General features: G+C 42.0%; 1 protein-coding gene across 9 annotated transcripts in view; it reads left to right on the top strand.

The window, feature by feature from the left end:
• Dcun1d3 (defective in cullin neddylation 1 domain containing 3) overlaps positions 1-22,169 on the top strand; it is a 37,276-nt gene extending 15,107 nt beyond the window's left edge. For 5 of the 9 annotated variants that reach the window (XM_015491142.2, XM_015491139.2, XM_048789618.1 and 2 more), the window contains 2 exons: positions 15,140-15,675; positions 17,093-22,169. In XM_015491142.2, the coding sequence (XP_015346628.1) occupies positions 15,245-15,675; positions 17,093-17,576 (915 nt within the window). In that variant the 5' untranslated portion in view covers positions 15,140-15,244 and the 3' untranslated portion in view covers positions 17,577-22,169. Of the gene's footprint in view, positions 1-13,585; positions 13,747-15,139; positions 15,676-17,092 lie in introns of all 9 variants that reach the window. The other 4 variants (XM_048789621.1, XM_015491140.2, XM_048789620.1 and 1 more) reach the window with 2 other exon arrangements.
• The last annotated feature ends 3,792 nt before the right edge of the window (positions 22,170-25,961 follow it).

Genomic DNA, 25,961 nt, shown 5'->3' with positions numbered 1-25,961 from the left:
AGATTTTAGCTTTGCCACTTTTTAGCAGTGTCGCCTTAGGCAAATTATTCGCACTTAATGCCTCAATTTCCTCATCTATAAAATGGTGAAAATAACATCTACCCTCTGGGGTCTTTGCATGGATTATTGGGTTGTTGTATTAGTTAGTATGTGCAAAAATGCTTTTAAAATATAGTTTGGTACATAGTAAACCTTAGGGAAGTATTTGTGGATATTATTATGTAAAAGTGATGAGTAATCTGTTGTAGTGGTGCACACCTATAATCCCAGCAGCTTGGGGGTGTGAGGCAGGAAAATTGCAAGTTCAAGGCCAGCCTCAGCCTCAGCTACTTAGTGAGACTGTGTCTCTCAAAAGCATATGTGTATCTATGTATACACACACACACATACACACACACACCATGGGCTGGGTTGTAGCTTAGTGATAGGAAAAAAAGGGATGTATAATGTGCATGTAGGTACATGGTAGGTGGTTATTTTTCATTTGATTCTTTAGAAAGTGTTTCTTAGGTGTTTCTTCACATTGCCTTACACTCTTCTTCCCTTCTTGGAGCTTACAGTAATGTCCTGTTTCTTTTATTCCCTTGTTATATTTGTTTACTTGTGACTCATGAATGTTTGTGTTCCTTACGAATAAATACTATTGTCATTCATTTAAACCTTAAATATATAATAGAATAAAGTGTTTTATAAAAAAAAATGTCATTGCACACTTAAAAATTCAGTCAGAAAAACTTACTGAGGGAGAAAGTAATGAAGCATTTTCTTTTCTGGTTCTTAAAAACATTTTTTTGGCCTGGAAGAAAACAGTGTCAGTTTTTTAAGATTGTTTTAAGTTTGACTTCTTGCAGTGAGCAGTTAATGTCAGCAAACCGATTTGTAGTGAGAAAGATGACTGTGCTTTTTGCTAAGCAGTGGTGGATAATGACTCTTCCATTTTGATAAGCCCATTGGCAGTACTGAGTTGAAACCTGGGTGAATAGGAGTTAATCCTGGTTGCCTGGCACAAATGAATTTGTTATGTAATTTGGTACCCACAAGCCCTTTCGGGAGGTCTTTATTATCATGACAGTATCCATCTAGGCCTGAAGGTGAATTTTGTTGTTCTCATCTAATTCCACCAGAATGATTCTCATAACTAAAGGGTAGCACCTTGCTGTTAAATACCTGCATTTGGCTTTTGCTTTGACACAAGGGTGTGTTAATCAAGAATGGGCATTAGAAATTCAGAAATATTTTAGTGATTTATTAATAGTTTAGAAGGTTTTTCTCTCTCTCTCCTTTTAACTGATTTAACTTCTAAAAAATGAGTCACATAATCAACAGTCCCTCTGACCAGCCTCCGAAAGGTCTATTAATGCTCTGTGTTGTAGTTGCTGCTGCAGTTCATTTGTGTCAGTCCTGCCACTGCTGAAACTAATGCGGAAGGGGTGTCAGTTTGGTTTTCCATCACCTGGCACAGTGGACTCCTTAAGCCTGGCGTTGGTGGACATCCACTGTTAACAAGCCTGTACTATTTTTTATGACTCACTAAGAAGTCATGTGGTGGTGTGATCCCCATCCCCAGCTACCAGCACTTAAACTTATAATTTTCAATGTATTGTGTTAAAGCAAACTTCTAATTCTGGCTATTTTTCTTTTTGATTTTAGTCCTAAAATTGGAGGCTCTATTTTTATAAAGCAGGCTCCTATAAAAGTCACCAGTGTTGCTATTCTCTCTCTACCCCAAATATCATAGCTGGGCCTGGGGGTGGGGAGAGCACGAGCTGGCTGTTTCACAGGGTAAGCAGAGTGTGTGGGCCTGCCAGCCAGCAGGGGTGGAATTTGCTCTTTGCTTTCTTGGCAAGTGCCTCTGGCTTTGAAAGCCCTGTTTAGGACTTTAGATCTTGGTCTTTTCTTGCCATCCTATGCCCATTGTCTCTGGTGGTTCTACCAGAGATGGAAGACCTTTGTTGCCCACACTCTTACCCTCTTTGCCAAGGTACATGCTTCAGTTGTCTGAATCCAAAGCTCTTCTGCCATTGAATGCGTTTTTGTAAATAACACAGTGGTGTAACATCTTAAGAAATGTAAAATTGTGAGCCCTTCTGTTTTAAACAGTTGAATCCCTATTTAAAATAAGTAGTATGCAGTGTTCAGAGACAGTACTGGTTTTTATTCTTGCATCCCAGACCTCTTTGATAGGATGCCTTCGTTTATTGAAATGGGAAAGACTGTTCACACCAGTATCCGAAAGGTTTTCACTGGGGCTTTCTAGAGTGCTGCATGGAAGTAGCCTCAGTAAACCTTTTGACTTACGTCCTTGGTAAAAGAGGAGGCAGGAGAGATTTCCATTAATAATACGAATTTTTCCCAAGAGGCCGAGGTGCAGGTCAGAAAGAGACAGGTTAAACATCTCCCTGTTTCAGCTTCAAATTCTGACATTTGCTGTGTGGGAGGTGAAAATCAACTTGTAAAGTGTCAGGGAGAGATGGAGCCTTATATTGCTGACTGAGAAACTGAGAAGCCATGTTTTATCACATTATCTAAGAAACTGATAAGGGAAGGAATAATTGGAGCAATGAGACAGTTTATTCGGCCTCTTTCCTGAAGCTAGCAGGGTGCTGGGAGTGCAGAGGTCTAGGAGAAATTGGATCTTGAGAATCAACTCTTGAGAAGTTCTGATCCTTAAAACTCAGCCCCTTTACTGTTGAGTATTTGTTAACATCAGCATTTAATTAGAATTGGTATAAACAGCTACCATTTGTTGAGAAACTGTTCTAGGGAAAGTGCCAAGCATGTCAGGTTGATCATTTATTCAATCATGAGTTAATACACTTAAAGTGATGGACAGGTGCCTTGTACAGAGGGAGTTCTCAGTATCAGGGATCATCATTCAGTACATACTTAGCAAACACTTGCTGTGTGCCACATAACTCAGGTGCACATGATCAAAATCCCTGTGAGTAGTGGAAGCTGGCAATAAATAAGTCAACAAATAAGAATTTCAGAGAGTGGCATGTCTTGTGAAGAGATACAACAGTGTTGTCCTGGGGTGGAGTGAAATGACACTTAAATTGGTCGGACAGGAAATTCATCTCAGCATTTGAACTGAGACCCCTCAGATAGGAAGGAGCCATTTATTCTTCATAGTGATCTTTTGTTTTTGCTAGTTTTCAGGTGAGAAAACTGAGGTGTAAGGTGGTTAAAGTGTGTGCTGGAGAGCCAAGAGGGTCAGATTATACAAACATCATTCTGCAGCTGAATCACTTTTTGTTCTTCCAAAAAGGTACAGGACTATGCTAGAGCAGCTGAAGGAGCTGCAGTATTTTGAGTGAAGGGGTTGATTGTGGTTGCAGTACATGCTAAACAATGATGGCAGTTCAGGGAGTTGCTGGTAATTCTGTGGACTCCCATTCTTGGATGCAAAATGTGTGTGTGTGTGTGTGTGTGTGTCTGGGACCCATAGCTATCCTGAGGTTTTCATATGTATCAAAAGATCTTATTGGCTCTATTGCTTTTGCTTTGTTTTAGAATTTTCTCATACTGGCTTTTCTTAAAATAGGGACTAGCTATGAGGACAGAGTTGGATTAGACAGCACTGCATTGGCCCTGAGGTGTGGCAATTTTGTCAGGTCATGTGGTCGGTAGTGGGCAAGAACTGGTAGGGATCATCAGATGCCTTACTTTGCAAAAGGTGTAGAGTTCTATTTTGATTTAATTATCTGCTCATGTCTATACATGTATCCTGGGGCTTCATGCCATATAATCATTTGTGAAAATAAGTAACTGTCAAAAAAAAAAAAAAAAAAAACAGGCAGAGCCTCAGGCTTCAACCTGCAGGGAATATATTTCCAATAAAGACACAAAACATGAACATTTCCTGTCACTGTCTTAGAAACTTGAACACTTTCTAAATTTGCTCCTCAGCACTTAAAATCAAAAAGAGATTGTTTCAGTGATAGTAATTGAAATCAAGAGTGTAGCCAAGTTCTGGTCAGTTCTGGTCTGTTTCATAGGATGTGGTTTAGATCAAATACCCATTTCAGCTGGAAGATTGTTATTTTTCATGGGAAAAGACTTCCAGAAGCTCTTCTTTATAGCCTTGAATGTTGGGAGAAGGCTCCACCTAGGGAACATGAGCAGGACAGAAAATATGCCCACAGTACAGCAGAACACCTGTAAGTACTCTGGGGCATGTCTACTTCAGGAGGGCGAAGATTGTGAAAATGTGCAATTGGAAAGGTTCTTCAGGCTTGTTAGTCCTACAGTCTTCTAACTAGCATCCTTTGAGTTGTAATGGAATTTGACAGTTTTTGTGAGCTAGGGATCTTTGGTCCTGTTGTTCAGCTAAAGGTTCTCACATATTGGGGTGAAATTGTGGCCTAGCAAGTTGGTCCTGGAGCATGAATCAGAAAGTCTGAGTATTAGATTTTCCCTTTCTGTGCTCTGTGAAGTAGAACTGAGTGACATAGCTTGGTAGGGACACTTTCAGTTGTGACTAAAACTAACATCTGGTCTGTGCAAGAGGGAATTTACTTGTTTATGGCTCACATATTTTTGAAGTCCAGACTTTTATCTTACTCTAGGTATAGTTGGATTCGGGGTACAAATAATGCCTTGAGAATTCAGTTTCTCTCTGTCTTCGGTGCTACTTTCTATTTGGGGATTTCATTCTTGGGTTCTACCTGCATTAGAGCTGAGACTCATGTAGTAAGGAGGGCCCATATAATCCTCACGCTGACCTTTGATAGGCAGTGTTACTTTCCCTGGTGGCTGTGGTAAGAGGATGGTATTTTTAGTGCTGCGATTCACTTTGACTAACTTGGGTCACCTGCATATTCCTGATCCAATCTCCATTGAAGCCAGGAGCATATGAGGTTTTTGTGGTCCTAGTCACATGTTCTATTATGAACCCCACCCTGCCTTGTTGCCAAGACTGAGGGGCAGGGACCTACTGGTGAAGTTGGGTGATCACTGATCAAGACCCAAGCTGTTGGGGAGGAAGACACAACTCTGCTACAAGTCTGGCTTGAAAGCACGTAAAAAAAGTCCAGCCCATGAACCATTTCACGGCTTCCACGTTTCCCATTCAAGTGAACCTTTTACTCCCTGGGAATGTAATTCTCTCTGGTTCTGGCTAGCCCATGGGCCAGAGGCTAAACCTTTGGTAAGGGGACAGTTACTCATCAAACCTTCAGATGAGTCATTTTCTCTTTTTGAGGTTGAGCATGGGGCAAGAAGAGCTCTTTGTCTTTTGAAAAAACAAATTGAGGAAATTTAGATTAAATAAAACTTGAAAGACGTTCTTAAGAGAATTCTCTTTTCAGCCTCTTCCATCCCATTCTATCATTTAGCATTACTTTCTTAAAGTAATGGACTCACTGTGAAAGAATTTTTTTTTTCTTTAGCTATCTTATATCCTTCTTTGGTAGTTGGATATTTTTCCTTAAGTACATTGTCTTAAGTGCTTTTGGTAAAAAAAAAATTTTAAGGATCTTGAATTAGTTGGCAGATATTATAAGAAGATATTAAGAGAAATAAACACTGTCAATAAACTGTGAGAAAAAATAACTTCCTTTTTAAAAAGTCATGTGTATATAAATATATATGTATGAGTGTGTGTATATCTATATCTGTCTATATATATATATATATATATGATCTTTGATCCATTATTTTCTCTTCTAGGAACTTATTCTCAGGAAGTAATTATAAATATGCTAAATTTATTTATTATCCTGATATTATTTATAATAGTGAGATGTTGGAAGCAAGCTAAGTGTCCAAGAAACAATAAGGGATTAAATCGACAAATTATGATATTTGCGTTCAGTGGAAGCCTTATCTGGCTATTAAAAATGTTTTAACACAAAATCTCAATCTCTTTTTCCACCTCTGGAGTACAGTGCCAGATTTTTGACAGATTGAATAGTTGGGTATAAATAGTCTATGGGTTATGTGAAATAGCTGGAGCATTAGTGGTGATACCAATAATACCATTGAATTGCTGCTCTTTTAAAAACATTTTGAGAGGGGAAAATTTTTATGAAAAGTGTTGGGTGGAAAAGATTGCAAGATGGGATGAACAGTATGATTTCAGTTTTGTTTAAAGATTTAATGTGCATAATATGTACATGTGTGTATGTGTGTGCCATCCATATGTGCTTATTTTAAAGACTGAAATTAGGTACTCTAAAATATAACTGGAGTGGTGGGACCACTGACTCTTTTTCTCCCTTATGCTTCTCTACATTTCTTCCCTCCTTCCCTCCCCGCCCCCCGCCAGCCTTTTTCTTTTTTTTTTTCTTGTCTACATTTTCTAATCTTCACAGAATAAATATGTAATACTTTTGAATTGGGCATCAGGAAATGAAAGTTTTAGTGGCCTGACTTTTCTGACCAGGTTGGTGATGTGGTTGAAAGCAGGAATTCTTTTATTGTACAGATCTTTTCTGTCCCTCTTCAAGCTCTTCCTGTCTGCCCTGCATTAGCTGTCAGCCTCTATCATGGGCCTCTAGGAAAAAGCTGATAAATGTAGTCCTAATGGATTTAGTTTGTTGTTGTTGTTTTTTTTTTTTTTTTGTAAATAATTAGCAAACATTAAAAGACATTGATTAGTTACCATGTGATGAACTTGAGGCCTACTTAGAGGCTGTGTAGCTCTAGAAACCACATCTGTTCATTTGTGGTCATTCAGGTGCCCCTTTAAGACATTTGGAGGGCAGTCATTTATCATCTTTGTGTCAGGTTCCTTCCTCATCTTTTGACTCATTTCAGTTTCCTTTCTTGCCTTTTATTGAGATGCAAAAATCGACTCCAATTAAGTATTTTTCAGTTAGTTGCTGACTCTTGAACTTCTCAGAAGGTGACTGAAAAGTGAACAGAAGTATGGTAATTGGATGTTTGAGGGCAAATTGTGTATGGTCAGGTGAGCCTCCAGGGTAGCTGATAGCCATATGCTACCTGGAAGCAGAGAATTGGTGCCTACACCTTCAGTGGGATCTAATGAGCCACGATCCTACAGAAGGAGACAAGTTGCAAGCTTACACCCAGAGATGAGTGTAGCAGGCATGCTAGTTTTATTATAGTACCATGGAGCACAAACCAAACCAAGACTGTCCTCTGGTTTTTAAACAGGGAAAGTCACTGGGAAAACTGGCTCAGAAACAAAAAGAGTAGCCAACATAGAAATCCCATACTTTTTAATGATACCTGCCCCCTTTCCCACATAAGTGGGCAGTCAGACCTGTCCAGAAAAATAGTGAGAGCAAAAATTATTTCACTGTGGGTCAGTGAAATGCTCTGGCCCCTTTTTGATTATTTTGAGTCATGTGGGATGTAGCTCTTGTAAATACCTCAGTTCTTAAACCCAGAGACCAAAAATGATTCGTTATTCGGTGTTTGGAAATTTTTATAGTAGTGTATGTGTGTTGGCTTGATGGTGTTTGGCAGACATTTGGTTTAGCCAGTCCACGCTGGCTTCAGTCCTCAGGCCTCAACTGGATATATATTCTCAGTAGTGTACAGTCATGTGTTGCTTAATGAGGGGGTTGTGTTCTAAGAAATATGTCATTAGGAGATTTTGCTATTGAGCAAACACCATAGAATGTACTTAACATCTTGATGATAAAAGTCAGTCACTCTGTATAGCCTCTGATGCAATCAAGAGACAGTAAACACAAGATGTATGAGGCTGCTGTTGGCGTCACACCACATTTTGTTTTACAGGAAACTTTTATATGTAGGAGTATGCTCTAAAGATAAAAAGCATAGTAAATCCATAAGCCCGTCACATAGCAGTTTATTATTGCTGAGTATTGTGTACCTATGTATAATTGTGTGTGTGGTACTCTTAGATGACTGGCACCACAGTAGGGTTGTTACACCAGCATCAACATGAAAATGTGAGTAATAAGTTGCATCATGACCACAGCAGGATGGCTAGCATGGTTTCCATGTCAGGAGGCAAGAGCAGTTTTTCAGCTCCGTTATAATAGTGTAGGACCACTGTTGTATGCGTGCTCCAGCATTGTTTATGTGGTGCATGATTGTTTTCAAAATGTGCAGGTAAAGAACAATGACAGCACTTTGAAAAGAAATTGCTTTGCTAAACAAGCTGATCTTAGTCATGTGACCTAAGATTATCTTATAGAAATGTAACCAGTTGGTTTATTTTCTTTTAAAAATGTTTTCTCTTTCATCTCTCCCATCATCCCTCTTTCCTTTTGCATTTTTGAGTTGGCTATGTAGAACATCATGTGTTCCTAACTGGATCTGCTGCCTTGGGTTGCTGCTGTAGGACATTTTAGGACAAAAAGTCTTTTAAAAGCGTGAAAATAGAAGCAGACAGGTCTTGTTTGCTTTGGCAGAAGGAGCAGCTTTCCCTCCCAAGTAGCTCTCAGTGAGACCTAATCTCCAAAGGTGATCTTTTATGTCCTGAGTTCCAAGTGACAATATCGACTCTGCATTTATAGCAGGCGCTTGATTTTTCCTCTTTGGTATTTTTGTTATTCTAGGAAAGAGTTTACAAATGGACACCACCCTCTTTCCATCTTTTTTCTCGGGTCATTCAGAATATGGGGCTGCCAGGTAGAATCAAGGGCTCTTGTGTTCTTGCCTTGAGACTCCCTGGAGGATGGCTTCTGCCAGTACAGCTGCTTCAGCCCTTGGCAGCGTAGAAAAGCTGAGGAATTCACATATTTACTTCTTCTGGCCTTTGGGTATCTGGCATATACAGTGAGGAATAAGATACATCCAGCTAATGCTACAAACTATTTAGATAAAAGTTGAAAAGATGGGTTTCTTATCGCTAATATGTGGGAACACCAGCATCTGTCAGTGGCTTCTTATTACTGAATAGACTCTAGATGGGAACAGAGAGAAGTGGATCGGATTGGTCCCTTCTGTCGAGGAAGTCTTAGAGTAGATCTCAAGTGCTTGGCAGACTCTTTTTTTGTGTGCCAGCAGTTGCCTCCTGTTTTTTAGCTCCTCATTTTGGAAAGCTGTTCCTTGGGTGACAGGCTCCCCATCCGCAGCCAACACAGCATTCCTCAGAGCAGGCTTCCTGACCCAACCAGCTGCAGCAACAAGCCAGCTTGCTCTGGTCTGTTTGCCATATGTCAGAGCCCATTGCTGACCCTGCAGAGATCAAACTGAAATGGTTAAGGAAAAGAAAGGCAGCAGAACCAAGTTATCCATACTCCTTGTCCACATGGGAGTAGCCTTACGCTCTCTCTCTCTTTGGGGCTTAGCTCTGATAGGCATGGACAGGAAGAAGCATGAGAACCATTGACTAGGATGCAAAGTAATACCCTGAAGCATTGTACATTTAGAACTTCAGCTTGTTGGATGTCAGAAATGTGAAGGAAGTCCCAGAACACTAATCCAGACCCCTTGTTTAATGTTGAGGTCACAGAAACTCAGAGAATTTAAGTGACTACCTCAGGGACACACATTGCTTAGGAAGACTTCAGACAAGAACCAAAGGCCTCCCTGGAGTTTGAGCAGATTTACTCAGTACTCCTAGAACACACTTAGGTTGTTGATAAGTATGTTTTCTTCTAGGGGCACCATTGTCTCCTTGCGGGAGGGGTGTATCCTGGCACACATCACAGCAGGAACAGTAGTGAGGCTAGTGGTGGAGAGCAGAGTCTGGAGTCCTGGATTTGAATCCTTTTTCCTTCATAGGATGGCTCTGTGACCTCAGGCCCACTCCCTTAAACTCTGTTCACTTCCTCCCACTATCAAATGAATTAAACATGACAATTCATGATAATCTACTCCTAAGTATAATGATTTAAAAATATTGATAGTATGTTGTTAACGTGGACCGACCATATTTGCCCACTCTCTTCCTGTTTCATGCTATGATCAAGACCTACCTTCTTTGTGAAACATTCCCATGGGAACAGACTGCTCCCCTGCCCAGGTCCCACTGCCAGAGGTTAAGAAACCTCAGTTTCCTAATCTATAAAAGACAGAACAACCTATTTTAGGCTTGTTGTGAGGTTTGAAGGTGATACGGCTATGAAGCATGCAGCCTCAGGCTCTGCGAATGCTGGGTCCCTCTCTATTTTTCTTTCCATAATAGTAGTTCCCACATCTCTTTCCTTTTCCTATTGCCATTTATTCCAGGTCCTAGTGGGGTTAGTTCAGGGTGATTCTGTTTCTTAAGAAGCAGTCTGTCACAGCAGTTGAGAGTAATCACCTAGAAGACAGACAGCTGGCTGTCACTTCATGGAGCTGTGTGAGAGACAGGAGCAGCTTCCTTACCTTTTCTTGGAGCTAGAGCCATCCATGGGGACCTCAGCCTCTGGGATTGCCCTTTGGGCCCAGCAGTGCCTGCTGTAGGCCTGGGGCCAGGCTGCCAGACAAGCCTGTTCCCAGGAACAGCAGCCAGGGCTGGCACAGAGGAGGAGGGAGTCTGGAGACTGTTTGATGCAAGGGCAGGAGGCAGAAGCAGCTGGAGTTGAGATTGAGAAAAGCTGGAGGCTGATCTTGGTCCAGTCTAAGCTAAGCAGAGCAGATTTACTGACATTGGAGTTTCAGATAAAACTGTTTAGAAGTAGGTTTTCCTGGTTTGTGTGCATATATTTTTGGTTTTTTGTGGTTTTTTTTTTCTTCCTCTGCGTTGCTACTTGTCTTGGCTCCATTTAACCCTTTGATGCCACTTAGCCGAGGCAGAAGGCAGTCCCACTAAATTTTGGGGGGTACCGGGGATTGAACTTACAGGCACATGACCACTGAGCCACATCCCCACTTATTTTGCCTTTTATTTAGACACAGGGTTGCACTGAATGGCTTAGCCTCTGGCTTTTGCTGAGGCTGGCTTTGAACCTACGATCCTCCTACCTCAGCCTCCTGAGTCACTGGGATTACAGGTATGCACCACTGCACCCAGCCAGAGTCACTTACTTTGAGAACATACCTGAATGGCTATGGCAGCTCTGGACTTGCCACTGAGTAGAATACTGTTCCTAGCATAAGGGAGGCCTGATTCTAAAAGAGCATTTTACATGGATTATCTCAAGTACTCTACCCACAATCCTTGGATGTACAAAAGGATGAGCTGCTGACAGTTAATTGGTACATTCCCCATGATTGAAATCTAGGTTTGCTCAGCCTCCTAATTACTGTGTTCCTCTTTTCTCCCTTGCTAGATAGTCTCCTTGACCTCAGTATGCCTCCATTTATTTTCCTGTAATTGAGGGTGATTACTTCATAGAAATACATTTAAATGTAGCTACTAAAAGACTAACATATAAAGGGAATTTCTTAATAATAATGCGGTTGTTTTTGGAATGTTGGCGCTTGGGTGCCTGGATTGTGCTCAGGCTGCTCCTGTAGAGTTGCAAAGGTCAGGAGGAGGACCAGCTGGGGAGGCAGTTCCACTGAATGATCTAACTGAGTAGAAAACTGGACACTCTGTCCTGTAACCCTACAGAGCTGAACTAGGTGGGAAGGGAAAGGCATCTAGAACTGGCTGAAAGCCTGCTTCAGGTAAGGGACAGGGTGTGATCATCGATTTAATAAAGTGTTCATCAGGCACAGTGAGGATTCACCTTGGATTTTATTCAGGCTCAATTACTAGGAAATCTGTCCTGTGGAGAGCCTGATCCCCTGGTGTTTTGGGGCAGTGGTGCCTTTGAGTAGAGTTGGTGCTAAGGTGGGTGCAGATGCATTATGGTTGTACATAGGGAGACTGTTTCTGAGCAAGACCCAAGCTAATGACTCAAGGTGGTATGGGAATCTTAGCTGAACCTAGGGAAACTGAGGCCTGGAGCCCATTGTTCAGATGGGACAAGCTGAGCCTTCCAAAAGGCTAACCAGACTAACCTTTGCTCAGCATCTTTTAACAGGTACCGTATCAGGAAAAGTGCCACATACTCAGTCTGCATTTCTTCACTGAACCCTACAACAGCTCTATAAGGCAGATCTAAGAAATTCAGGTTTCCATCAGGGTTAAATAATTAGCCAGTAGCAGAACTGGGCTTTGGTTAAAGCTCTAAGCTGGAGCTTTAACCATGCTGGTGGACTGAAACATCCCAGGATTAGGACAGCTGGACTAATTCTAGTCCCCACCTCTGGTGGGGCTGAGCCCATGGGCACCCTGCCTACCAGGATCATGGTGGCAGGGCTGGCCTGGCCTGGGGGAGGATATCCTTATTGAGCACTAGGCACAGAACCATGTATTGTTTCCTTCCAGTGGCTGGATAGTTGAGGATTTGCTGTTTTGGGGTTGCTGTGGTGTCACTCATGAACTCTGGGCCCAACCCCAGGTGTTCCTCCCCTGGAGGTAGGTGCAGCAGTATAGCTCCGGGGTATAGGTCATGGTTTCTTGGACCAGACTTACCAGGTTCTGTTTGGTATGGGATCTCAAGTAATTTACTCTGTGCCTCAGTGTTCCTGTCTTTAAAGGGGATTGTGGTGAGGTATGTGAGTTAAAGTGCTTAGCATAGTGCCTGGCACCAAATCAAGTGCTCAATAATCGATAATTGCTATTATTAGCTATTAGTCAACAGTTAGTGAATCCAGGGAGACCTTTAACTTTAAAAGGCTTGCCCGCCTGAGATGCAGGACTGAGCACTGTGATTGGGCCTGCGGAAAGTTCTGTGAGCAGAAGTATTTTCCCAGGGAAGGGGTAGACACTGAAGAAGGGAGTCCACTGGGCAGTAATCAGAGTAATTAGGAAGCCATATTCACCATCAGACCTGAAAATATTTTCTTCTGACTTGAGACCACCATGCGCCTCGACAGGCAACTGGAATGGGGGCCTTTCAAAGAAAGGAGCCAGAATGGAAGAAGGATCTGACCTTCTGACATTGACCGGTTGATCATCTGTCGACATTGATTTCCCCTCCTTTTCCCATCTGCTGGGCATGTTAAAAGCCTTCAGATTTCAGCTGGTTCCACTGTGTCAGGTCGTCTAGGATGCTCTTACATTGAAAGCTGATGGGGTGAATGAGACTTAGGGCTCTTTGGGAGCCCCGTCCGTTTGGTGCTTACCTGGACACCTTGGTGCCAGACTGTGGAGGAAGCAGCAGTGTGAAGCGTCTGCCCATGTGGGTGGGGTGAGTGGCCTGGGGTAGGTGGGTCAGTGGAGGCCAAGAAATCCTCTTATCTCACCCGGTGCCCTGGCCTCCCTCAGCAGCAGGAGCTGAGCAGTAAACCCTGGTGAGTGAGTCATCCTGCCTGGGAATCAGAGTTGCCAGTCTGTGAGCATGTGGGGTTTGTGTAAGTTTGGGCCTTTTGTTTCTTTCAGCGCTCCAGTCTTTAGAAACACAAATCTGGAGACCAGACCCTCCACATGGTACAGTCCTTCTTGTTTGGAGATAATTCTACTTGAACAGTTGCTTTTCTGGTATGATGGTCTTCCAAGAATGAACCCCTTGCCTTTTGAAAATTTGAATAGGCCGTGCTTATGGATTACTAGTTATACTCTAAAAGCGTGAAAAGACTTTTTAAAAAAACCTTACCTGGGTCTGTCGTTTTCACAACAAAAGCCCTAAAAAGGGGTTCAGTGTGTTTGGGAAGCTGAATTGAAACTTCAGATCTGTTGAGGACATGTGTGGACATGTCTTTTTTGTCATTTATTCTCTTTGAGGGTTGAGAATGGGACACTCCCTGATATGATGAGTCTCCAGTAACTACAGGAATGATTCTGACTTCATTTTAAGCTTACACATTCAGAGCTTACCCTTAGAATTTCCTCTTGAAGACAACTCCCATTTTATCCTGACACTATTTGGAGGAAGTCAAGGTAAAGTTTAAAGTTTCAGCCTTTCATAAAAACTGCCCTGTGCCCCACTGCCAGGCTTTCAGGAGCTTTGAATTTATATCAGGGAGGCCCATGAAAGCTCACTAGAACTGAGGAGGCCCATCTGGGACTGACATTGATTTTGTCTGGTGTCTGCTTTCCGTACTTCTGGCTCCTGATCCACATTTCTATTAACAGTGTAATTTCAGTGGCTGCAACTGGCAAAATTTTGAAAGTTGTAAATTATAAATGGATTTTCTAGCAAACTAATTGAAGGTAAGGATGAGGCCTGAATGGATAATGTAGTCTTAGAAATCACCTTCCCTTTGGCTCAGACATTTCTGGCAATTCATTTAATGGTTATTAATTACAATAAGCAATTAATAAACCACCATGATGAGTCTGGTATGTATCATCGCAGACTTTTCTTTTTCTTCCAGTGGTTAGTTATCCTACCATTTAGAGATTGTGCAGGGTGAATCAGCCTTTTTTTTTTTAATATTATTTTTGTCGATGAACCTTTATTTTATTTCTTTATATGTGGTGCTGAGAATCGAACTCAGTGCCTCACACATGCTAGGCAAGTCTGCTATCACTGAGCCACAACCCCAGCCCAGGCTTTTTTTTTTTTTTTAAGTGGAGACATACTGCTTTGGAAGATGACCTGACAGTCTTCTAGGATGGTCACATTTATTGTGAGCTGGGCTTGCATTTTTTGTATAGCCTTGCTGCAGACCCAAAAGAGGTGAAAAAGAAGCTGCTCCTTGGGAAACTGCTTGGTGTACAGGCTGGTGGATGACTTCTGTGGGTGGGGGAGTGGAGCAGGGTAGAGAAAGGATGTTACGCCTGCTGGAGGGGCAGGCACAAGAAAGAGTCTAGAGAGAGCAAATTTCACTTTGCTGTTTGTCTAGGCCCCTGTTCATAGTCTTGATGCTGCAAATCTCTTTAGGCCATAATAAGACTGTATAGGTACCTTGGACATGGTCACCCCTTCTCCTTATTCATCTTTCTTAAAAAGAAAATCTGAGGGTATTGAAATTAGGAACCAGAGATGAACCTTCCTGCTTAACCCAAGTCCAGATAACTTTGTTATGTGATGGCTAGTTGGCAAGACAAATTTCCTCTGGAACATTCCTGCAACAACTGTAGTCTCTGATGGGTTCTGCACATGAAACAGCCTTTTGTAACTTAAAGAATTCTAGGAATTTCCTTTACTGGTTCTTCATGTGTACCCTAGCCCCTGAATTTCCAGGGGGACTTATAGAGTTGGTTTATGAGGGAGGTGATGATGAACTCAGGTTCAGTGAAATGGAGTGGTCACTGTATGGAGTGGTTCCTGGGAGGTAGTGTCCATACCCCACTCCTCTATTGAGAGGTGACCACTTTTTCATTTCTTTCCAGGTTGGCTGGCTCCTCTGGCTGATGGCATGTTGAGGTACATGGGCCAGTGGCAGCGAGGGCATCCAATCCAGAGGGGGCCACTCTAGAGGCCAGGCCACCACCACCATGGGCCAGTGTGTCACCAAGTGCAAGAATCCCTCATCAACCTTGGGCAGCAAGAATGGAGACCGGGACCCCAGCAGCAAGTCACACAGCAGGCGAGGGGCAAGCCACCGTGAGGAACAGGTGCCACCCTGTGGTAAGCCAGGTGGGGACATCCTCGTCAATGGGACCAAGAAAGCCGAAGCTGCCACTGAAGCCTGCCAGCTGCCAACATCCTCCGGAGATGCTGGGAGGGAGTCCAAGTCCAATGCTGAGGAGTCTTCCTTGCAGAGACTGGAAGAACTGTTCAGGCGCTACAAGGATGAGCGGGAGGATGCAATTTTGGAGGAAGGCATGGAGCGCTTTTGCAATGACCTGTGTGTCGACCCCACGGAATTTCGAGTGCTGCTCTTGGCTTGGAAGTTCCAGGCTGCTACCATGTGCAAATTTACCAGGTAAGTCCCCGACAGTTCAGGTCAGCAGGTGAACAGAGGAGGAGAGAGCACCCTTGGGCAGTGGTGCCAGCTAGGATAGAACAGTTGACTTCACAGGGTTTGGGGTAAGTTTTATTTATTTATTTTACTTTTGCTGACAAAATTCTCTGAAGCTTAAATGCTCTGACTTAAGTTGTGGTTCTAATCCAGAGAACCCCCTGAGACTTTCCTATTGGTTGAAAAATGCATCCCTGGCACCACAGCAGACTCATTGAAAGTAATCTCAGGGTAGGGCTCAAGCATTTGTATTTTGATAACGCTTCCTGTATCTGAAGTGTACTTCACATTTGTTCTCGCAGGATAAAGACTTTGCCTATTTTGTAGGTCAGGTTGGAAGCCTATCATAGCATTACCAGGCAGCTTGTGAGAACCTGGACACCAGCCATCTTTGCCTGAAGTTAAATGAGAAATAATCCAGGGCAAGTCCTATTGCCCGGCTGCTGCTCAGCCCCACTGCTGTCTTAAACCTTTCTTTCCTTTCACTCCTTTGCTCGTCTCACTCAGTATTGACTGTCTGCCTATCATGTGCTGCGGGGCACTTAGTGCCCATGCAGTGAGTACCTCTGGGCTATCCCTCTGGGACTCCATGGAGCCATTTGTTCTGTAGATATTACCGCAGTCATGCATCTATGTGGAGGTTGAGGGTGAGGCAGGGTCATCTCAGGGCATGCTTTGATGAGCACAGGGTCATGAGTAAGAACAAACTTTAAGACCTAGATGAACAGTTTCTAGTTTTTAGGGCCTCATGGGTAGGTTGCTCTCTCCACCTCAGATGCCTCACCTCTTCAGCAAGTACAGCAGCCCCTGGGAAGACGATCAGTGTGAGACCATGTCGTACAGGTATTTAAAATACAGATGCAGTTGTTGTTTTTAATACCAGAACTTTAAGATCTAGTGGCAGAGTTGCCCAGGCTCATCCAGAATTCTTGGTTTCAAGAGTCTCCTTGGCTGTCAACAAAAATATTCATAAAACAACCCTTAGAGAATCAAAAAGGAAGCAGAAAGCCTCTCTGTCTGGGAGGAGACTTTTTCCCTATTGCAGTGTAGGAAACAACAGGCCAGAGAGCAGGAGACTTGCTGTTAGCTTTGGGAAGATGAATGGATTATAAGTGAATGAACCTTTATCAGTTGCCGCCCAGTGCCAGGCACAGTTAGAAGCAGTCAGCATCTGTTAGCTTTAGTCCTCCCCCAAACCCTATGAAGGCTGTGTTCTCAGTGTAATCACTGAGGAAATAGGAATGCTTAGTGGAGGAGCTGGAATTCTAATCCCGATCCTTAGGCCTCAGAGCCTTGCTGCTTTTGGTCATTATAGTCTGTTGCCTCTCCGTTAATGATATCTTTTATCATAATTAATTATGTCCTTTCCTTCCCATTATAGGAAGGAGTTTTTTGATGGCTGCAAAGCAATAAGTGCAGACAGCATTGACGGGATCTGTGCACGGTTCCCTAGCCTCTTAATAGAAGCCAAACAAGAGGATAAATTCAAGGATCTCTACAGGTTTACATTTCAGTTTGGCCTGGACTCTGAAGAAGGGCAGCGGTCACTGCATCGGGAAATAGCCATTGCCCTGTGGAAACTAGTCTTTACCCAGAACAATCCTCCTGTGTTGGACCAATGGCTAAACTTCTTAACAGAGAACCCCTCGGGGATCAAGGGCATCTCCCGGGACACTTGGAACATGTTCCTTAACTTCACTCAGGTGATTGGCCCTGACCTCAGCAACTACAGTGAAGATGAGGCCTGGCCAAGTCTCTTCGATACCTTTGTGGAGTGGGAAATGGAACGAAGGAAACGAGAAGGAGAAGGGAGAGGCACACTCAGCTCAGGGCCCGAGGGCTTGTGTCCCGAGGAGCAGACTTAATGGCTCTGTTCCAGGAGCAGCAGCAAGGATCTGCCTGCTGCCCTGCAGCCAAGCGAGGAATTGGACCTTTCTGGAAATTACCGAAGATCCGGATATTTTCTACTTTACACCTTTCTCTGCCTTGTATCTGAAAGGGCTCTAAAATGCTGTATCATGTTTTAGGCACTTTCTTCATTTTTGGTTATTTTGGTTATTTCTTTTTTTGGGGGGGAATCCCCCAAAATATTTGAACCTGGCTACATGTTGTGTATCTTCTTTTTTTGAAGCCTTCAGATAGAATAAGCCTGCCATTTCTTGCACAAATTTAGGTTTTTGGTTTTTTTGGTTTTTTTTGGTTTTTTGGGGGTGGGGGAGGGTGTAGAGCCGGGTGGGGAGAATGGGACTGTTAGGTTGAATTAACATTACAAAATGATACAGTGCCAGATCTCAGTTTTGCATATTGTTTTTCAGGGCAGGTCTGTACTGTGTGTAGTGCTGTTTACATGGTTGAAGTTAGTTTGTAATTATTATTTTTAAAGATTTACCCAGATTTGATAGCAGTGTTAACTGTTAACCACATTGCATTAATTTCCAGACAATTGAGAGCTCTTGGAGAGCCAAGGCCAATCAAGAGCATTTGCAGTCTGGTGACAACCCCCTTTTAAGCTAATTTATCCAAAATCCCTATTTCCCTCACTTCTTGCTCATTCCTTCTTTGACCTATTGCATTTCATGTTGAGTTTATCCATCAACATGCTGCACCTGTCAGTCAAGTGAGCAGTTTCATTTTTTTTTAGAACACATTGTACTGAGAACCACTTAAGCGTTGAATGCAGAGAAAGCAGTGCTACCTCAGTTTTGCTGGAAGTTGACTTCTTTGATAGTTTTCTTTCTTTGATGAAGTTTCTGTATTTTCATGTTTTAAGTGGAAATACTTTGTTTTTCATTTGTCTTGGAGCCAAAGTTTCTGTTCCTGGTGGTCGGAAGACTGTGCCTGCCGGCCAGCTGACTTGAAGGAAAACTGTGGTATGGAGCTCTGCTTGAATCTTTTTTTTTTTTTTTTTTTTCCCTTTCTGAGTGTCATCAGCTAGCTTACTTGTCTGGCATGTGCAGAAGCCTGGGGCTGGTCTGAACTCTGCCAAACAAATGTCAAAGTGTATTTAATAAATGTGCCCTTTCCCTTCTTGCTGCACCCATGTTGTCACTTAACCCCTAGGAGTTATTTATTATCTTTTTGTTAATGTCAGGCTCATTTGGGGTAATGTGATGACTGTTTAGGTTTACATGATCCTCTTCTCCTTCCTCTACCCTCAAATATGTATATATACATATATTAAATATGTATATATTTTACCTATATAAAATATATATATATACACATATATGTATCTATATTTCTTTGTTTCTCTGCCTGCTAAACTGGCCATAAAAGAGGGAGCTGCCTTCAATATTTAAAGTGTAAGTAAGAAGAGTGCCAGGGAACATCATAATGGAGGCTTTCGTATCTAAATCTGACCATTTTTACTACAGGAGAACATGAATTTGCCCATACCTTCCTTACAGGATGGGGGCCTGTTGCCCACATTGCTTGCTCCATGTGGCCAGCTTTGGCCATACTGCCATTGGGGCCTGAGGAACTAACGGTGGTCCTATCTGGTTTCAGTAGAGGGTCCTCTTGTTATTTTTCCACTAACATATATATCCTCAAAAGCCGTATTGGAAGGTGGATGGCAGGAGCTTGTAACAGCTTCCAACACTTTGGAACAGATTAAAGGGAATCTTTTAAATAAAAACTTATAAAAATCTTTACACATTTGAGGTAATGAGAGTTTGTCTATTAAACATTTGGAGTTTTCTCCCCTAATCAGTCTCCCACCCCATCCAGGTATATATTTCTTAACCTGGACAGGAATCGCATGCTTTGAGTTCCTTTATTAGTAGTAGCTCTGGGCTCTCATATTTACAGAGATGCTTATTTAAGGAGTTTAGGCTGTTTTTCTACAATTGATACTGAACATACTTGGCATTTTTCTTTTTTTTAATTTCTAGACCAGATAGTTGCCCCTTCTAGAGTAGCAGATAAGAGATTTTTCTATCAGCCCCATTAAACTCTGACAACACTGCTGGAAAGCTGAAAAGGCTCCTAGGCCAGGTGTCGCTTTTGGTTGTAGCTAAATAAGACACAAAAAGTCCTTGTGTAAGAGCCTCCAGGGTCCCCAGTTGTGGGGGCTCAGTTGTAGTTGCGGTACAGATTCTCTTAAAGAACGTTCTCTTCCAGAGAGTTTGCAACTCTTGTTTTTGCCAACCCTGGATTAGGAGAGTTTGGATGAGGGAGGAGAGGCAGGCTTCACCTGGCCAAGTTACATTTTTTCTGTAGATCAGTAGGGTGTGTGGGAGAGAGCACAAGAGATCCGAGAACCTGAGGACTTTAGAAGTGGCTGGATGCTTTCCCCAGACTATAAGCCTGCATTTGTGCATTAGGTTTGACAGTGTTTTTTTTTTAACTATTTGGCTTCCTTACCCCTTTCCCCATGAAAGAGCCATTGAGAAATTACTTTTGGTTATATTTTAATGATCCCTTTGTTGAGAAGTCAGAAGAGGGAGCAGTCAGGGAGGGGACTTGCAGGTTTGAGTCCCTGATGCTCAGCAAGGAAGTCAAGCTTCTACAGTAGCTCTGGGCCAGCGCTTGACCCTTTTATGACCACGAGGAAAGCATCTGAAGTGTGTGTTGGGTTTGTATTTCTGTGAAATGGAAAGCCCCTGTTCCTCTCAGTGTAGAAATAGGTTTGCTGCTACATGGCAGGTGAGCAATAATTTGGGGGAAGAAGCCAAATGCTTGCCCCTCATTTTAGCATTGTGTCAACAGGGTGAGATGGAGAGGGGCAGGATGTGGATGCCATGTTGAAGATCTGCAACATTTGAGGGTGACTAAGAGTAGGTGTTAGAAATTTGCTTCGTTTGGGCAAAGGGCTCTATGAGATGTTCCTTTAGCAATTTATTAGCCAGCTGATATGAGATGAAATACTGCTTCATTGAATCACTTCCCCCCATTCTTGCCAAATTTGAGTGTATCATTTTTAACTTTACCTCCTCTAATGGCACTTTGCTGTGCTGCTCCTGGTTGCCTCAGTAGTTCTCCTCTCATCCTGCCAGATGTGTACACACAAGAGTTACATCAACCCCATAGATACCCTTATGGTAATGGAAAGAGCTGGCTGAAGATCCAAATCCCAAACTTGTAGGCCCAGGAAAATACAATTGAAAATGTACAAGGCAGTGTTTTCAGCAGTAAACTTCCACTAAAAGGTGGATACAACTAGCCTTCTTGTGAAAGAGGAAAGGATTAAGCCACAGGGCATTGGTCTGAAACAGTACTGATTGTCTAAGGTTGGTGCCAAAATTCAGTCCTCAGGCCAGGAGACTGCAGGGTGTTGGGACCCGGTATTTCACTTGATGGCCTCATATACCATGCCAATACTGAGACTTGTAGAAAAGTTTATGAACCAAAACATCTATACTTTGTAGTGTTTGGTTTGCTGTATTTCGTGAGGTCTTCAGTGCAGCAAAGCCCAAAGGTAGCTGCTTCTAGAATTTATTTCCTTCAGTTGTTTCCTATTTTTCTTGTGTCAATTATGTTTGGTTAATGACTTGAATACCTGAACGGACAAAGGTCTTTCTTGGTGGACAAAGATCTTCCTTGGAGGACTCCAGCAGTATTTTGTTTAAGCAGCTAAAACGACTGTTACTGAAATGTTAATTAGGACTCATTTGAGGACATGTGACATTTATGGATCCTCCTCTTATTCCCAGTATCTTTCCTAAGTGTAGAGGGGATTCCCACTACCCCCACTCAGAATTATTCCCTCACTAAGCTATAAAATATAGCATAGATCCCGTTTAACCTGGACTGTGACTGCATGTCGGTGAGGATCAGCTTCCCCTTCCCCTTTGAAAGACAGATTGATGCTTAAGCACTAGTTGCAGAAACCAAGATGGTCCAAATAGCTTTGAGTAACCCTTCAGATTCTGCTTCTGATTCAGGTGTGGGGGCATCGTGTTCTACCTAGTCCTCTTCTTGGAAACCCAGCCTGCTCTCAGAAACCTCCTTCTACCACCTGCTTTTCCTGCTACTTTCAACACAAATCTTGGGTAATGCCAAAGGAAGCCATTCAGCAGCTGCTGTCCTTTTTCCCCCAACACATATACACTTCCTCTGGGAGAAGTGTTTTTCTTCTTGCTCTGGTCCTCAGTTGTGATTAACTGCTCTTACCTGTTGCACTAATGAATATGAATTTAGGTTGCAAAGAGGGAATTTGAAGCAATAGGCAAATGGGGCTTGGATGAATTGGTCTTGCATATATCCTGCCTTAAGCTGCTGAGGTGATGAGTCCACTGCTCATGTGACCCTCCACCTTTGTGGATCCCTCTTGGTTTGGTACCAGCATGTCTGTTTCTTGAGGTTATATAAATTTGACAAAAGTTAAAACTTTTATTTGTATTCTCTGCACTGTTGCACTCTCCAAATGGCCCCTTTTGTCTTTGATGTCTCTCTAATTTTTTTTTTCTACTTTGGAAGGTAACCTGCTGGTGGATTTAATAAATTTGTTTACCTGAGTATTGATATTTTTGCAAAAACAACAACAAAAATACAACAACAGTGAATTTATTCTGGAAAAAGTTCTACCCCCTGGAAGCCTTTGGGGTCCCCAGTACTTGCAGGCAAATATCAAATGAGTCATCATCATAGGGCCACTACCTAATCTTAACTGAATTCCCAAGAGGAGTAAAAAATCTAAGCATGCCCCTGGATCTATTAATTTTGCAGTAGTTAATGCAAAGGAGGTAAGTTGACCTGTTTTAACTGTCCAGTGCCACTGTGACCTTCAGCAAGTTAGTGAAATTCTAAGCTGTCCTTTTACTCATCTGTAAAATGAAACTTAATTCCACAGGAGTGTTAGGATTTCAAAGAAAATCTATAAAGCCCGTAAGATTAAAAAAAGTGCTCAATCATATTACAAGCTCTCTTTAAGCTTCTCCAAAAGGACTTTGGGTGAGTAATGCAGGGAATAGTGAACTGGACAGGGCTTGGCATGGTCACATGTGATCTCTTAGGAGCTTACTTTCTGTCTAGGTGAGTTTTCACTAACATCACCCCCAGGGCTCCCATGACATTCTACAAGTCTGATATGATGGACCACTTTCAACCCTGAGCTGCTTCCATTGTAGTTTTCTGCCTAGGTCTTGTTTGTGTTTAGGCATGTTACTAACCCTGTCACTCATTTCTTTGGTGAAGACAATGATGTCCTCCCCAAAGATTCCTAGCCCCATGTTGTTATCTCCTAAAAATAAGTAAGTACAGCGGCAGGGATTAAATGTGCTTTTTCTTGTCAGTTGCAAAGGGCTTAGAAATTATGGCTATATTCCCTAGCTGGGAAAGTTCTCGGATTTCTTCATTGAGTTGGATTTTTCTTCTTCCTGACCAAGGTCAACATCAGGTGGGGGCTGAATGGGAAATCTAAGGGGTGACTTTTCTTTAGTATGTCCCCCCAAGACATGTGGCAATTCCCCCCAAACAGGATGTTGATTTGTGTATTTGAATACAGCCTGGAGCTATTCCAAGTGTCACAGTGCTGTGCTGGTTACATACAGCTAAAATTCAATCTTCAGTAAGATGAGGGACAAGCAACTTTCACACAATTGCCAGACTAAGTGTAACTGCATGTGGAATGGACTTCTAACAAGTCAGTGTACTGAAGGTGGTCTACTGGATCCAGAAGAGTCACTTCAGCATTGGCCTCTTGTCACATCCAGTTACCAAAGCAAATGGCTATGCTGGGTCTGAAAATCATCCCTCTAACTCTGAATTTTGACCCAGATGGAAAAGGGTTAGTCTGACTGGGAAGGAGAGGTTAGGTATCCTAACTTGATTTCCTTTCCTTTCCTTTCCTTTGTCTTTTGAGATGCCCTGTCTTAAAGCTATCAAGTGCCTATCTAGGTTTAACATTCTTTGTAATATTCTGACCTTGATTCAGAGTGGCTGAATGAAATAAAGTCTTGGTAAAATAAAGATCAATAACAATGCAGTCAGCAGCAAAGCATATTAACTCTAGTGGAGGGTCTAGAAATCCATGCTGATGAGGACTCTAAGGGCCCTTTTCTTACCTGGGTGTTGCTGCTGAAATTGCTAGTATATTATATATGAAAGTTATATGAGTGTTCTATTGCAAAACAGAAGAAACCATGAGTGCCAGCTCTAGTACATACACTGACTTGTAAAGGATGCTTCCTCCTATATTGGATAGGTAATGATAGACCCAATCATCTATTTGGGAAAAGTTACCATACACCAAAATAAGTTCTAGGTAGAATAAAAGTGGAAGTAGAAAAATTTAAATCATTAGAAATATGTGAACTTGCAGTGAGAAGTTGACCTCTAGATCAATCAGGACATTCTAACCATAAAAGTAAATGGAAGAAACTTATAAAACTTAAAAAGTAAACTAGAAACGTGTTTGTAATAATTAACAAATTGACACTAAATCTGTAAGGAGCCCTTAAAAATGCAGTATGGAAAAGTACTTCATTTTCCATCAGAAAAATGGGCAAAGGATATGGTCAACTTGCCGAAGGAAAAAAATTGGCCAAAAAGCTTCTGGGGGAAAAAAAAAAGATGTTTGCCAATCTAAAGGGTTTTCATAAAAATAGAAATTAGAATACCAAAAGTGGCAAAGATTTGAAACAAATCCATACTGGCAAACAGTAAAGGCTTTCTGGCATTAAAATAACCTTTAGTGTTAGTACTTTAAGTTCTTAAGAGAAATTATTGGATTAAAGAGTATTATCTGCCAAGTGTGTATATGTAAATATATAGTTGGTAGCATTACTTGGGAAGAACTTGTGTTAATAGGATAGTGTTTTATAAATTATGACATATCAATGTACAGTATTATGCAGCTATTAAACTATCTGCTTTTAAATAATGATGGGAAAAGTTTGAGAAGCTTGTCAAATCTCTGACAGATTATAGGATTAGATGTGATTTTAATTTTCCTGGATTTTCAAATTTCCATTAATGGCTTTTCTATTTATAGAAAAGGAAAGACATTTACAAAGAAGAGGACAAAGGAAACAAAAACAACATGGCTAAGTGTCTACCCCACTATAGGCTGGGAAACCAAAAAATGGGAATAATGTGTTTAAAACCTGAATCAAGAGTTCTCTAAAAAAGTTTGATTTGTTTCCCCCTCCCCCGATGAGCTACTGCTTCTCTAGCAGCTGCATTGGCTGCCTAGAAGGGTGTGGGAGGAAAAATGCACAAACACACTTATGAATGGAATGTGTGTTTTGCAAGAGGCCAAGTTGGCAGCTTTGGCTTCCAAAAGGTGGAAGCATCAAGAACAGAGTGTGCAGACAGGTCTCAGAGGCCTAGTGGGTCCAGGGCTCTCTCTGCAGAATAGAATTAAGGCATATAGGGAAGCCTCTAGCCCTACCTATCCAGAAGGAAAAGGTCTTGGCTAGTCTTGGGAGCAAGGTAAATGGTCTAGGTTCAGGGAGCCCTAATCTGCCTTTTCTGCACTTTGAAAACAATCCTCAATTATTAAGCACTAACAGTGGGTTTTCCCTAATATAATTCTCAGAATAACCTTATGAAGAGGTAATAATTTCCTCATTTTAAAGGTGAGGAAACTGAGGCTGACAAAATAATTCATACACAGTCCACTATTCTGACATTTTCCACAAATTATTCTCCAAATACTCACAATTATTAAAAGTAGGTATTTCCTCATTTTGTACAGATTTGTAAATGGACTCCAGTAAGGTTAATTAACTTCCCCAAGAATACCTCGGAGTAGAACCCATCCATATCCCAGGCAGGCACTTATTTTGTCTGTCAAGACAGGAACTCAAGAGGTAAATATCACCTAAGCTCCCACAGCTTTGGAGCTCAGCTGGGCAGGAAGGAATCCAGCAACACTATGAATTTCAAGTTGTTCCAGCCTATACACAAAAAAAAAATCATTGATAAAACTTAATTTGCCAATCTTACTAGAGAAAAAATACTGTAAACATCTTGTCAAATAAGGCCCAGTTTTCATCAAATAAGAACCAGTTTGGTTCCAAGCCTATACATAGCTTTGTACGGACTCAAAACTGTACATACTATTCTGTAGCCCTCTACATTTCATATGTCAAATAATATACAGTACTATCACTGCATGATCTCATTTGCATTCACAATAATCTAAGATACCTATCCATTACTAAATATGCCAAACACAGATGCTAAATAACTTATCGAAGTTCAACAAAAAGCTGGGATTCAAAGTTAGGCACTTTGGTCAGGTGTGGGGGGGGTACAATCTGTAATCTCAGTGACTAGAGATTCACAATATTACAGGTTCAAGG

Source organism: Marmota marmota, unplaced genomic scaffold (assembly GCF_001458135.2).
Source record: "Marmota marmota marmota unplaced genomic scaffold, marMar, whole genome shotgun sequence".
NCBI classification, from domain to species: domain Eukaryota; kingdom Metazoa; phylum Chordata; class Mammalia; order Rodentia; family Sciuridae; genus Marmota; species Marmota marmota.
The sequence above is the reverse complement of the archived record's forward strand: the minus strand, read 5'-3'. Positions and strand labels throughout refer to the sequence as shown.